General features: G+C 50.5%; 1 protein-coding gene across 2 annotated transcripts in view; it reads right to left on the bottom strand.

Moving 5' to 3' along the window:
- Window positions 1-15,091, bottom strand: part of HIP1 (huntingtin interacting protein 1) — an 82,413-nt gene that overhangs the window by 39,264 nt on the left and 28,058 nt on the right. Inside the window, exons 1-2 of one of the 2 annotated variants that reach the window (XM_056865073.1) lie at window positions 14,640-14,714; window positions 998-1,061 (exon numbers count right to left, since the gene is read on the bottom strand). In XM_056865073.1, the coding sequence (XP_056721051.1) occupies window positions 998-1,061; window positions 14,640-14,657 (82 nt within the window). In that variant the 5' untranslated portion in view covers window positions 14,658-14,714. Of the gene's footprint in view, window positions 1-997; window positions 1,062-14,639; window positions 14,715-15,091 lie in introns of those variants that run through there. The other variant, XM_056865072.1, reaches the window with a different exon arrangement.

Genomic DNA, 15,091 nt, shown 5'->3' with positions numbered 1-15,091 from the left:
GGAACCATAGAGTTGGATGGGACCACCAGGGTCATCTAGTCCAACCCCCTGCACAATGCAAGAAATTCACAACTACCTCCCCCCACACATCCCCAGTGACCCCTACTCCATGCCCAGAAGATGGCCTCCCTCTCATGATCTGCCTAAGGTCATAGAATCAGCATTGCTGACAGATGGCCATCTAACCTCTTCTTGAAAACCTGCAGGGAAGGAGAGCTTACCACCTCCCAAGCTTACCACCCTCACCTTGGAATGGCTCATGAGCCTCACCTGGAAGGCAGGAACCATAGTCTCCAGCAAGCGGAAAGAACACGCCAGACCCTTCAGCCTCTTGCTAGTGCTCTTTGGGCATGAACCAGCCTTCCTCTCTCTCTGCAGATGGCTCACCGCATTATAGGGAACAGGCCATAGCTCGAGTGCCAGCTCGGCCCAAAGAACCCGTTTCTATTGCCTGAGCTCCAATCCATTAAACTTCACATGAACTCATGAAGCTGCCTTATACTGAATCAGACCCTTAGTCCATCAAAGTCAGTATTGTCTACTCAGACCTGCAGTGGCTCTCCAGGGTCTCAGAAAGGGGTATTTCACATCACCTACCTGCCTAGTCCCTTTAACTGGAGATGCCGGGGATTGAACTGGGGACCTTCTGCATGCCAAGCAGATGCTCTACAAACTGAGCCACGGCCCCAGGTTCAAACTTCAAAGCAGGTGCTTCAGAGCACATGCAGAGAGCATTCCACTCAGCATCTGAACAACAACAAAATCTGAACAACAACCCCATATCTAGGATTCAAAGGGAAAGTCTTCCAGCAGCCCTGAGTCCCAGAATGTCCTGTTTTACAGCACTTTCCCCCCCCAACCAACCCCCCAAGTAACTCAGCTCAGCTTGGCCAAGACATTACAGGCGCTCTCGGCTTCAGCAAGATGGTTGCAAGCTCAACCCCTGGCAGTTTCTACCTCTGCCTCCTCCTTCAGGGCTGATCATTTGAGAGGATATTTCTGGCGTGTTTCTCCTTGACGGCGACTTCCTGAGCATTAATGGCCTTGTTGATGCTGACGGTCTGGAAAAAAAGAAAGAAAGAAAGGGGTGTGTGTGAAAGCTCAGAGAAAGGAAGGGAAGCATTAGCAGGAAAGGCAGGGGCCCCCAGCCAATAGACACACCATGGCCGCCACCCCCGAGCACCTGTCAATGGCTGGCATCAGCCTCCCATGTCCGCTGCGCTCTGCCAATTCCTGGATCCATTTCTGGGAAGGATCTGGCAGCTGCCACGCTCGGCAGCTGCTGCCAAGAGCTGTGGACTCAAAACAGTGGTGGAGCTATCAGATGAGACTGCCAGGGAGACTGGCTAGAGCTGAGGAAGGTCAAGCAGGCCAGTCATCCCGAGAACTAACCTGGCCTGGATGGGGGCCGGCCGTGCGGGACCCCAGAGGAAGAAGCAAAACTCGGGCTTCCAGGAGAACCTGGGAGTTGTGCCCGAGGACAGGGTAGGCTCCTGGCCTTGCTGCCAAGCCTCCAAGATCCTTCTCCAGCCAGGACATACCAGTGCCAGCTCGGCTGTCGCCCTGTCACTTGTGTCTTTATACAGTTTGGATGTTTCCGTGTTTGTCCAGACGTCTTTAGGGCGAGGGGACAAGCTTCTGAAGAACTACAGCCCCGTCACTATCCATGCACACTGTTTGCGTTATGTGAAATGGGCTGCCTTTAGGCAGCGGGGGTGGGAGTCAGGTGTCACTGCTGACAGAACTGGCAGCGCAACGTAATGGCCAACCACAAGTTTCCTGGCTTTGTCTCTGGCGACCAGGAAGGGCACGCCCTGTTTAGAGGTTGCTCCAGTCTCGATTTCCTCTGAGAGCCAGCATGGTCAAGTGGTTAAGAAAGGTGGACTCTAATCTGGAGAACTGGGTTTGATTCCCCGCTCCTCCGCATAAAACCTCCTGGGTGACCTAGGGCCAGTATGGTCTAGTAGCTAGAACTGGGTTGGTTTCCCTACTCCTCCACATGAGAGCCAATGTGGTATAGTGGCTAAGAGTGGTGGCTTGGAGCGGTGTCCAATCTGGAGAACCAGGTTTGATTCCCCATTCCTCCACATGAGCGACGGAGACTAATCTGGTGAACAGGATTTGTTTCCCCACTCCTACACACGAAGTCAGCTGGGTGACCTTGGGCAAGTTACAACTCTGTTAGAGCTCTCGCAGCCCCACCTACCTCACAGGATGTCTGTTGTGGGGAGGGGAAGGGAAGGTGATTGTAAGCTGGTTTGAGTCTCCTTTAAATGGTAGAGAGTCGGCATATAAAAAGCCAGCTCTTTTTCTTCTTGGGTGACCTTGGGCTAGTCACAGTTCTCTTAGAACTCTCTCAGCCCCACCTACATCACAAGGTGTCTTGTTGTGGGAAGGGAAGGTGATTGTAAGCTGCTTTGAGACTCCTTATGGTAGAGAAAGCGGGTATAAAAAACCAACTCTTCTTCTGAGGCCTGTAGACAGATGCTGCTTCCTGTATGCAAAATGCACCAGTCCTGACAAATCCCATTCAGTGTCTTAGCCCATTAAGATATCCTCAGTTTTCTTCCCTGCAAGGGATTCAACAATTCCAACACTGCCCTTCTCTCATCCCCCTCATTGCCCGGTTTACACCGGAAGATGATGTGTGAGACTGGATCGGCCATCTAATGTTCTACAAATCTGAAACAACACAATGCCTTACAAGCAGCTGCAGCCTTTCTCCCAAACTGCAGGTGGTGGCTGAAAGACCATAAAGAGCTCCTAGCAATGGCTCTTCCATGGGGCTTTATTCAGTGGAGCAGGAGGCGTTTACAAAGCCGAGCATTTCCTAACAAGGACAGACAAGCCTGCTTGAGCAGTCTGAAGGTGCAACTTTCCTACACGTGGGTCTCCACTCTGGAGGAGACAAATAAGTGCCGTGTATCCAATACAGAAAATATCACACATTTTATCAGCAATACTTTTCACCCTCCCCAAGGGAATGACTCAGCACAATCCGCTTCCAGGCTCCATATGCTGCTATCCTAAAGGAAAAAACATGTTTGCATTCTTGCTGTGTCTGGAATTGCTAGCCCTGGTTTTAAATCTGGGTACGGGGAAGGCTCCGGGCACAGGAGGCGGTCCTTTCAAGAACCTTTTCCTATCCTGAGCCTCTGTTGCTTTGCCTCCCAGTATATTTCATTTATTTATTTCACTTATACGTTGTTTTTCTGTTTACCTGCATTAAAGGCTACCAATAAAACTACGGTAGTAGCAGGAGATCTCCCGCTGTTACAACTGATCTCCAGCCAATAGAGATCAGTTCCCCTGGAGAAAATGGCTGCTTTGGCAATTGGACTCTATGGCATTGAAATTTCTTTCCTCCCCAAACCCCGCCCTCCTCAGGCTCTGCCCCAAAAACCTCCCGCCGGTGGCGAAGAGGGACCTGGCAACCCTACAATAAAACATCTGAGATGCTGAACAATAATTGTGTGTGTGTAAAGTGCCGTCAAGTCGCAGCCGACTTATGGCAACCCCTTTTGGGGGGTTTTAATGGCAAGAGACTAACAGAGGTGGTTTGCCAGTGCCTTCCTCTGCACAGCAACCCTGGTCTTCCTTGGTGGTCTCCCATCCAAATACTAACCAGGGCTGACCCTGCTTAGCTTCTGAGATCTGACGAGATCAGGCTAGCCTGGGCCATCCAGGTCAGGGCTAAACAGTAATTAGGCACAACTTTAAAAAAAATAAATCAGTTTTTTTAAAATAAAAAATGACTGTGTTAAAACCTCATCAAATTTCACTCCAAGGCCTCCTACAAACAGACATGCTTTTGGCTCATGAAGACAGTTACATTTCCTGGGGGGGGGGGGAGTTCCACAAATTTATTTATCTTAGGATATTATTCAGCCGCCTCTTCAGAGTCCTGCTTGAGACAGCGTACAATTAAAATCACCACAAGCCACTGGACACAAGCAGCGTTAAGAACTATCCATTCGATAAAACAGAAGCAGGGCATTAAAAAGCCGATAAGATCAAAAAACCCTAATTAAAAAACCTAGATTAAAAAAAAAGATGTGTTTTGGCCTGGTGTCTCAAAGAAAGTAAAACAGGTGCCAGATGGGCCTAAAGGGGGAGGGGTTCCAAAGATGGTGCCACCACAGAAAATGCCCTGTTTCTTGTAGCCCCCTGCCTCACCTCTGAAGGTGAGGGCACACAGAGCAGGGCTTGAGGGACATATCCGAACTGGCAGGCTGGATAGTATGGGAGGAGACAGTCCTTCAGGTAACTCTGACCCCAAAGGGGCCCTCCCACAAACTCCCAGCCAACCAAACTTCACTGTGGACTAGCTCAGGGCTATACGGAGCATCTCAACTTTTCACCTTGCTAAATGAGAGCCAAACATGCCATCCATCCCATTACAGTATCAAACCATGGTGCTAGGACTATGAGGGCCACCATGGTTATCTTTTCTACCATCAAACATTCTAAAGGAATTCTAACATCCGACTACCAAAAGCAGAGCAAACCATACCTGTGACTAGGCCAAACAAGCCATGCCCAAGGGGAAAGCGAGAAATGTTGAAATAAACAATCCCTCCTTCAGTCAAACAAGTTTGTTGATTTATTTCCAAAACTGATACCCCACCTTTCTGTCCTCATTAGGGCCACCAAGGCAGCTAACAGATTACAAATGTACACAATAAAAACACATCTTAGAAAACATTACAATCAAACAAAAACACATCACCGAAACGATTAAAACCAAGCTAAAATTCACATACAAGTGCAACGTACTCCACCATCACCTGCTTTGATCCCCCAAACACCTTCACCATCCAGGAAAATTGTTCAGTGGCTCAAATCAGTTTTGCCTAAGCAGGAAAGCCAACCCCCTCAACACAATTGTGCTGCAGAAGTAACAGTACACCCTGCAGAAGTCCATCCAACTTAGGCACGGCTAGAAAACTCCCTGGCCTGGATGGCCAGGCCACCCCAATCTTGCCAGATCTTGCAAGCTAGATAAGGTCAGCCCTGGTTAGTACTTGGATGGGAGATCACCAAGGAAAAACACCAAAAAAAGGGGGGGACCAAATGGAACTCTACCAAAATGCTGATTACAAACCAAAGAGGTTGAGCTGAAAAATGCTAAAATTACAAATATATAAATTTTAACAAGGTGCACATATAGATTAAAAGCATACAACTCCTAGTACAGACAAAAACTTACACATTCAATAAATACAAACATGAACAACTGTGATGTACATTCTTTCATTGACCAATGTGAGATCCAAAAAGGACCAGATGCGTTTCGGCCTGGAAAGGCCTTCCTCAGTGGTCAGTATAAAATTATAACTTATCACACATCCTAATAATATAATCATATCATAACGGGCCGCAAGAAATATCTAAAAGCCCTTCTAGTACAGTGAAGCTCCCTGTAAATTTCTTTACTTCTTATATGTTAAAACCTAGCTTCACTATCTCACCTGTTGTATGCTGGGCTCTTAAGGATGTGGATACATCAAGCAGTGTATTAGGTCAAATGCAAGCTAGGTAGGGTCAGCCCTGGTTAGTACTTGGATGGGAGATCACCAAGGAACACATGAACACATGAAGCTGCTTTATACTGAATCAGACCCTTGGTCCGTCAAAGTCAGTATTACCAGTATCTACTCAGACCGGTAGCGGCTCTCCAGGGTCTCAGGCAGAGGTCTTTCACATCACCTACTTACCTCATCCCATTAACTGGAGAGGCCGAGGATTGAACCTGGGACCTTCTGCATGCCAAGCAGATGCTCTACTACTGAGCCACAACCCCTCCCCAAGGAAGTCCAGGCTTGGTACACAGAGGCCAGCAGTAGCAAACTATCTCTGTTAATCTGTTGCCTTGAAAACCCTATATGGTCACCATAAATCGGCTTCAACTTGATGGCACCTTCCACCTCCAGAATCTCCCAGGCACATGATCACCTGCAACGTGAGTGTTGAGGAATCTGTTGCAATGCTGGCCCCGAAAGCAGGATCCTGCCTCCCAGCGAGCCAGATGATTCCTCCAGCACTCCCAGCTGGCACATTAAATGTGCGTTTGAACCAGATTCAGTTGGACATTCACCCAAACCCACAGAGGTCCCTTTGCTTCAAATGCCACGTGAGAATTCCCTTGCCGTTCCACAAAGGAGCATTATCATCTGGGGAGAGGGAGGAAGTGGAAGTCTCACAGTCCAACTGCGCTGCCAGCCAGCAAGAGTGCTTTGAAAAGCCTGTGCCTCTGAGGATGCCTTTGCCCAGCTGCAAGCCCTGAATGAAGTCACTCTGCTTAAGGTGCCATAAGACCGGGGGGGGGGGGGGAACGACAACAGACAGTATGGGCAAAATTCTCGAGCACGATTTCCTCCCTCCTGCTCAAGTTCAAGAGCCGCCCCACTCTTTTCCGGAAGGTTAATCGATAGGACTCAGCATTCTCAGGGTCAAGGGTTTCCTGGAGCCGCCAGGGATGGAAGCGGTCAGCGCTCGGCTGAAAGAGCAGCATTGTCCGGCGCTTCCTGCTCCAGCAACTATGTACGGAGGCAGGTTCCGGAGAGGCAATTATCAGGGGCAACACACAGGAAAATGCCAACTCCATCTCACACACACACTCCCCAAAACAGGCAGCCAAGGCAAAGGTAATAGGGCACCAGGCAGACCAGCCAAGCATGTCACTTTGGGAGACCGGAAATCAGAAAGAATCCAGCATCAGGAATAATCCCTGGGACAAACTCTAAAGCAGGGGTTCTCAACAAGGGGGGAATTGGGACCTCTATTCAGCAAAGTGTGATGTCCTGCAGATTATGTACAATCTGTAAAATTGTCGTTTGTTTTTTTGAGTTAGACTATCTTGGGAAGGGGGAATTATATTCTAAACAATGGTGAAATGGGGGAATGGAGCAAAAAAGGTTGAGAACCACTGCTCTAAAGCAAGAATCCAAAAGCTACGGCAGAGCCAAACGTTGCTCAGTGCAGAACCAAATATGGCTCTTAAAAAAAAAGGAAATGAAATCTTTAAGGCATGCTGGAGTAGGTGGATGCTAAAATTACCAGCAAGTGTTTTATAGAAAGGCAAATGATAAAAGCGAACTGTTGCCAGGAATTTCAAATGTGCACGGACCTATGTCAGCGTGCTAAAACAATTCTGCAAGGTGCTCCTGTGTGCATTTATTACTTATTGTGAGACCTTGCGTGTGCCGCTTCCTAATAAAGGCCTCGTAACAAACAGTGTTTGGGGCTGCAGAACTTTGATGATGATGATAATAGCCAGACTTTCTCACTTGAGACTCAAGGCAGGTTACAAAATATAAAAAACAGCTCAGTTACACAGCAATTTCCAGCGTACAAAGGGTTAAGACTAGATTACAGAAGTGAGGAAACAATGCAAACAAGAAACTGTCTAGGCAACAAAAGACTGTCTAAAGAATATAGATTATTAATCAACACATTAATTATCCATACAGTCAAGCTGTATGAATTCAGTTATGCAAATGGGCTTTGTTAAACCTACTTTATTTTGATATCTTATTCTAAATTTTAATGTACTTTGGTTCTTTCATTATGAAGGATTGCTGACCCCTTCTTTACATGGTAAAAGCCAGCATCCTGCCTCTACCTAGAGAGCTAGTCACAGCTCTCAGCCCCACCCACCTCACAGGGTGTCTGTTGTGGGGAGGGGAAGGGAAGGTGACTGTAAGCCAGTTTGATTCTGCCTTAAGTGGTAGAGAAAATCAGCATATAAAAAACAACTCTTCTTCTACCTTCTCCTTAACAAGCACCTAAGTTCTCAACTACTTCCACTATGTTTTTGCAGGACCTGACCAAGGAATCTGGGTGGTTCTCTCACTACTGCCAGTCACATTCCATTTGGCACAGTAGCTATTTCCTGCTTGCCCAACACCATCGCTGAACCCTGCAACAAAGGAACAATCATTTTTGCCTTTCTCATCTATGGCTGCCTCACTGATGGATTAACTTGAAAGTAAAGTTGTGTTTGGGGAAAGCAAGGAGGAGAACGTGAATTGCTGGCCGTATACAAATGTTGAAGGTCCAGCAGCCACAGAAAAACCAATGGGGATCGCTCTGGCCAAAGCTGGGAACAGGCAGTTCTGAACAGGCTGAGCACTCCTGCAGAGGGCCTTTGAAATTCGCAGATCAGGTGAATGCCTGCAGATCAATGCTCAGATCACAGACCCCCCCCCCCAGTACAACAGGAGGTCTATTTCAATGGGGGTTGCATAAAAAACCCTCGAGAATGGAGACTCCTCATTTCTAGTTCAGCTCCATGTCTGGAGACTCATCTCAAGAGCACCTGGTCCTGTTTGCCAGCCCTTTACGAGCAAGTGCACTTCAACTACAACCACTCAGCAGGTGACAACTCCAAGATGCACAAGAGGGAAACTGCTAACGTGGTGTAGTGGTTAAGAACAGTGGTTTGGAGAGATGAACTCTAACCTGGAGAACCGGGTTTGATTCCCCACTCCTCCATATGAGCGGTGGACGCTAATCTGGTGAACCGGGTTGGTTTCCCCATTCCTACACATGAAGCCAGCTGGGTGACCCTGGGCTAGTCACAGCTCTCTTCGACCTCTCTCAGTCTCACCTACCTCACAAGGTGTCTGTTGTGGGGAGGGGAAAGGAAAGGTGATTGTAAGCCAGTTTGATTCTTACTAAAGTGGTAAAGAAAGTCGGCATATAAAAACCTCCTCCTCGGCACTGGATCCCAAAGATTATTTCCGGTTCAAGGGACTCCCTGCTCTCTGGCTGCTCGACTAGTTTCAGTTCTAAGGGAAGTGCTGAGACAGTCAGATTGGCTAAGCCTCCTGGGGCAGACAGGGGGGGCTTCTTTGATGGCTGGGCTTATACAAACAACACATGCCTCCGAGATGCAAGAGCAATTCCCTACTGGAAAAACACAAATCGCCAACCAAATGCTTCCTAATATGTTCTTCCAAGCCCCCGCCCCCCACCAGTGATGAAGGTCCTTCTTTCTACCCCCTTGGCAGCCAGTTTTAGTGCTTGGCTGCCCTTGCAGCCAAAAAGGCTGTACAGACATCCAACCTGAATGTTTCTGGCCACAGCTTAAGCCTTCATTTCTTGTCTGGGCCACAGGAGACCCTGGGGGGAAAAAAGACAATCAAAGGCTCTGCTAACAGATGCATAGGAATATTGCATTAACAACCTTGAAAATGTTTAGTCTAACCTTAGTCTGACTGCAGAAGCCTATAAAAACAAACTCCTTTATCTTGCTTCTTTGATAGTTCCAAGGGAGACCTTCCTTCCCTGAGGGACCTACACAGTGCATCATTATTTTAAAATTACAATCAAAATTAAACACAGGTGAAAATCATATAGAATGCATTCTCAGGAACATCACTTAAGTGGTAACGGAATTGGATGTGGGTAAGAGAAGAAGAGAGCTAGCGCGGTGTAGAGGTTAAGAGCAGCGTACTCTAATCTGGAGAAATGGGTTTGATTCCCCACTCCTCCACATGAAGTCTGCTGGGTGACCTTGGGCCAGTCACAGTTCTCTCAGAACTCTCTCACCCCACGCGGAGGCAGGGAACGGCAAACCACCTCCCAACGTCTCTTGCCTTGAAAACCCTACAGGGTCACCGTAAGTCGGCTGTGACCTTGATGGCACATTCCACAACCAAGAGAAGAAGAGTAAGATTGACTTCTAGACACAAAGCTGGACAAATGGACCCTGACCATCTATGTACACACGCAGAACAAGCCCACTCCCTGCAGGCCCTCCAGCATGATGTTTCCCTAATGAGAGCCAGCGTGGTGTAGTGGTTAAGAGCAGTGGTGTGGAGCGATGGACTGTGACCTGGATTCCCCGCTCCTCCACAGGAGCGGCGGACGCTAATCTGGTGAACTGGGTTGGTTTCCCTACTCCTCCACATGAAGCCAGCTGGGTGACCTTGGGCTAGTCACAACTCTCTTAGAGCTCCCTCAGCCTCACCTACCTCACAGGGTGTCTGTTGTGGGGAAGGGAAGGAGATTGTAAGCCAGTTCGATTCTTCCTTAAGTGGTAGAGAAAGTCGGCATCTAAAAACCAACTCTTCTTCTTCCTGCATAATGCTAGGCCAGCACTACAGACCTGAGCCACTATCCTCTTCCTAAGACACGGACACACCTGTGAGGGAGAAGAGCAGAAGAGTCCAACAGCCCTAAACATGCCCCAGCCGCATGACATCTATTGCAAGCTTCCTCTTTGGCAAGGAGCCCACCGCAGATGAGTTCCTTTTTGTGGGCATTGCCCCAGCTGCTTGGAAAGCAACCACAGCTTCCTTCAGAAGGCACACACACATGCACGCTCACACGCCAGGGTAGGGAGCGCTGGAGCACCTCATCATCCACCTTGACGCAGCCTATATTTTTGATTATGGCAAGTGCATCTCACTGACCCTTCGTTCACCCTCCTGTCCCCAAAAGGTACAATAATAAATTCTTTGTTTTGGGGACAGGAGTGTGAATGAAGGGTGGCATGGATGATACACTTGCCATTATCGAAAATCTATACCTCCTCTAGGTGGATGATGAGGTCCTCCAGCGCTCCCTGCCCTGGGGAGGGGCTGTGGCTCAGTGGCAGAACATCTGCTAGGCATGCAGAAGGCCCCAGGTTCAATCCCCAGCATCTCCAGTTAAAGGGACTAGGCAAGTAGGTGATGTGAAAGACCTCTGCATAAAACCCTGGAAAGCCGCTGCCGGTCTGAGTAGACAACACCAACTCTGACGGACCGAGGGTTTGATTCAGTATGAGGCAGCTTCATGTGTTCATATCTAAAGGAAACAAAATAATAGACTAAAATCTTTGTGCAAGTCTGAAGTCCAGTGAAGTTAAAAAACAACAACACACCATCTCCTTCCACTCCTCATTTCACTTATGAAGTAAAAGCCTGGGTCTGGCTGCACTGAAAGTTTTAAAAGTGTGACGATCTCTCAGTTTTGCTGAAAGGGTGGAGGGTGGCCCTTCTGTCCACAAACACAGCTCCCAAACCCGCCTTAGAGTCACCTTTCCTCTTGAAAACATGCTTTGCCCCCCGTCCTTCCAAGCCTCCATCCTTCCAGGCCCCCCACTCAGCCCCAACAGAGAAGGGAGACAGCAGCTGCCCAAATCAAACTGCTCCAGCTCCCTGTATTCTCTATGGGAAGACAGCAAACAAGACAGCAGCAGCACAGCTACACCTCCCAAGGCACCAGAGTGACATCGCGATTCCCACAAGAGGCACAGAGATGTAAGGGGTGTGTGCAACGAACAACTGAGATATGCCCTTTTATGCACCTACCACAGTTGCACACCCTGCTTGGCTCGCCCACCGTCGTGTCTGAATCATAGAACTTCCCATCAGACCCAGGACCCTCTGCTTACGCCGATCAGCAACCGCGTCAAGACTTCATCCGAAAGAAACAAAGCGGAGCTCAGGGGAATCTTGCATCAGCACCAGGTCATTTGGGGAGCCCGAGAAACACACACACACACCCCGAAAGCACCCTCACCATCCTCCTTTTCTCTCCAAGCACACCACATCTCTTCACTCCCCCAAAACAGACTTCCAGCAAGCTCTAAGTACCACCATGAGCTGCTGAAAAACACACCATAAAAGAGAGATTCCAATGACAGTGATGCTTCAGGCAGTGAACTCCAACAGCAAAGAAGCTTTCCAATCATACAGAGGAAGGTGGAAGAGACCCTAAGAACTTAAGAAAAGCCCTGCTGGATCAGACCAAGGCCCATCAAGTCCAACAGCCTGTTCTCACAGTGGCCAACCAGGTGCCTCTAGGAAGCCCACAAGCAAGACAACTGCAGCAGCATTGTCCTGCCAATGCACCTGGGATAATAGGCATACTCCTCTGATCCTGCTCACCTTCCCTGCCTGGTCCCTTGAAGGAGAGTTTTGCTTCCCACAGGCCACCAGGCAAGAGGCCACTTCCCCACAACCTGGGGAAAATGAAGTCATCCTTTCAACAGCCCAAACATATGAAACTGCCTCCAGTGGTTAACATTCAGAGTAATCAATTTCCGCTTTCCTCAGAGTGCTGCCTAACAGGAGCCAAACTGGAAAGGAAGAATCCCATGTTGCATTCTACTGTGCTCTGAAGCAGAGGTTCTTCCAGGAGTTGTTGGAATAACTAACCTGCACCCATTCCTGAAGCCCCTTGGCAAAATTCTGAACAGTTCATCCCTCAATGCTTCCTGTTCCTATCTTGTACCACAAAGCCCTTCAAGTCCGGAGAAGAAGCAATGCCCATGAGCTAAGACTGCTAGACCAAGAAAGCATGACTGAATCAGCGTGATGTCTCCCTAATGAAGCACCTCTTGAACAAGAAAACATCTTCTCCTAGACCCCTGATCAGGGAGTAATAACCTCAGCGCCTTCCTTAAAAACGCTGAAAAAGGCCCAATCAAAATCGATACCCAGAGCACAGGACCAGAAACCTCAGAGATCCGGTGCCCAAAGCCTCACCACCATAGTCCTGAAGGTCATGACCACAGCTCAGGTACAAGAGGAAGGCTATAAGCGGTCAGCTCATGACCACCTGCTCAGGTACAAGAGGAAGGCTATAAGCGGTCAGACCTTCGCAATGTAACTGCAGCCCAGGTGCACCAGCTGCTTTCAGACGCCCATCAGTTTGCAGCTGCCTGCCTCCGGACATAAGCGGGACGCCATGAGCAAATCACACACCCCTGAGCTAACTCTCTGTTTTCCAGGGCCGAGGCAATTGCGTTCACCCAAGAAGTCCTCTTCTGCTCGAATACTTCAGGAAGTGCTTTCTCCCACGAGCCCATTTCGTCTCTCAGATCAACAGAAGGATGCCACCTGCATTCAGACAGGAAGGTGACAAAGATGCCTTCTTGACATCAGCCCCACCCACCCCCCACATGCTGCTCACTGCCCCCTTCAGTATCTTTCTGAAACGTTGCCAAGACCTCTCCGTGCAGGCAATTTTCAACCGCTGAAGTTAAGTGGTGAGATCATATGCATTTTTTGGCATGTTCCTACACTTGCCCAGGCACCAGAACACACATACGCTTCCTCTTCAAGGGGAGGAGGTGTCGGATTCACCTTTCATTAGCTCTGCCTCCGCTCGCTCTGTCCCATCTTTAGTCAGAACAAGCTCACTGAAACTCGCCTACGGCAACAGCTTGCTTCCATTAAGCTCCAGCCGAGATGCCCTCCCGGGACCATCGGCTCCCTTTTCCAGGAGGCTGCTTATCCTAAAAAGCATTGATTAGGGCTTAATTGCTGACATGATGTGATGTCACCGACAGCTTATCACTCCCCCACCCCAAATATAAAACTAAGCCAGACTTCTTTGCTCCTCCAAAGACTGCTTTATTCCCTAGGCTCTGTCTATGACTGCAGGGGGAAGGCGAGCTCCCATCCTTGCCCCACTGACAAGTGCATGGAAAAAAGTCTCCTGGGGCCTGGAATGCAGCAGCGGGAAGCCTCCCCTCCCCACCTGAAGCTCTTGGCATCTGCATGATATACTCCCAAGCCAGAGCAAGTCTGACTCCATCTGTACCTTGGGGTGTGGGATGCTTGAAAGTACAGCCCCCACCTCCCCATGGGCATAACCACACAAAGGAGCAGAAAGGAAGGAAGACACCAGCTGCTCCTTCCCATCGGGACTCAAACTTTACCCCTTTCCACAAGGCAGAAAAAGCCCAGGTGGAGACAGGTCATCATGCCCTGCGTTGGGAAGGAGCCATGGCTCATAGGTAGAACATCTGCTTGGCATGCAGAAGGTCCCAGGTTCAATCCCCGGCATTTCCAGTTAAAGGGACTAGACAGGTAGGTGATGTGAAAGTCCCCTGCCTGAGAACCCTGGAGAGCCGCTGCCGGTCAGAGTAGACAATACAGACTTTGATGGACCAAGGGTCTGATTCACTATAAGACAGCTTCATGTGCGCGTGCATGCGTTAGGGCTCAACTCCTGTGCATGCAGACAGGTGGCAAAGTCTAGTCTTTTACATCACCCGGATGAACACACCGTAATCCAGAATGGGGGGGAATGGCTACACAAGCCGCCCTCCACAGTGCAAAGCACTTAGGGTTAAGACTGACCAGTTAGGGCGACCGACCGCAGCTAAGGACAGTAGCAAAAGCAAGCACCAGAAGACACGCTTTCTATCGGGGATCTAGGGTAGGCGGGGTGCCGGCGACTGCCATCTTCCATATGCTCGTCTGGAAAGCTCGCCTCCGGGGATTCCCTCTCGAACCGATCAGCCGAAACAAAAGAGCCCAGCGCCCCGAGATCTCGCCCGCGGCTTCGACAGCTGGGCTCGTCCTGGGAGCACAAGCCACCAACACGCCCCGATGCCGCTCGAGAGAAAGGGCCGCCGAGCGCAGACAATGCGCTTGTTTACCGCCCCTGCCTCCGCCCACCTGTGTCCCATAAAAGACCCCGAGCCTGCCGCCCTACAGCTTCCCATTCGACCGTAAAAGGGGGGGGGGAGAGGAGATCCTCCTTTAAAGGCCGGCGGAGGCAGCTTCTCCGGCCCCCAGACGCACCTCCCGCGCCCACCTTGCTCAGCTCGGCCCCGCGGAGCGCCCCGGCCCCCGAGAGCCTCGGCCGGACGGGGAGGAGACGGCACCGCGCCCCCCCCCCGCGACCCTTACCATCTTGCCCACCTCCATGGCCGGAGGCGGCGAGCCCGGCCAGGACGCGCGGCGGGGCGGCTCCCTCCTGCGGCTACTGCGGCGGCGCCCAGATGCCCATGGCCGGCGCTGGCCCCGCCGAGCTCCTGGCTACGCGCGCCCAGGGCGAGCAGGGAAAGCGGGGGGCCGAGAGCGGCCACGCCGGCGACCCCGAGGCCGCCGCTCCTCGCCCGGCGGCTGGGGTTGCGCCCAGGCGCCGCGCCAGCGAAGGAGGGAGAGGGAGAGAGCGCGGGCGCGCGCGTGCCTGGAATGACAAAGGGCCGCTGGCGCTGGAAACCTCCTGCTCGGCTTCCCCCTCCCCGGAAGGACGCGGGGGGGGGGGTGGGACGGGACGGAAAGGGCTCTCCCCGCGCGGATGCTCGGACCGGGATGGTGGTGGTGGTGGGGGGGGGGGAGGCACAAAGGCGGGCGCG

This window comes from Euleptes europaea, chromosome 19 (genome assembly GCF_029931775.1).
Source record: "Euleptes europaea isolate rEulEur1 chromosome 19, rEulEur1.hap1, whole genome shotgun sequence".
Taxonomy (NCBI): Eukaryota; Metazoa; Chordata; class Lepidosauria; order Squamata; family Sphaerodactylidae; genus Euleptes; species Euleptes europaea.
Note: the sequence above shows the minus strand (reverse complement) of the source record. Positions and strands in the feature narration are given on the sequence as shown.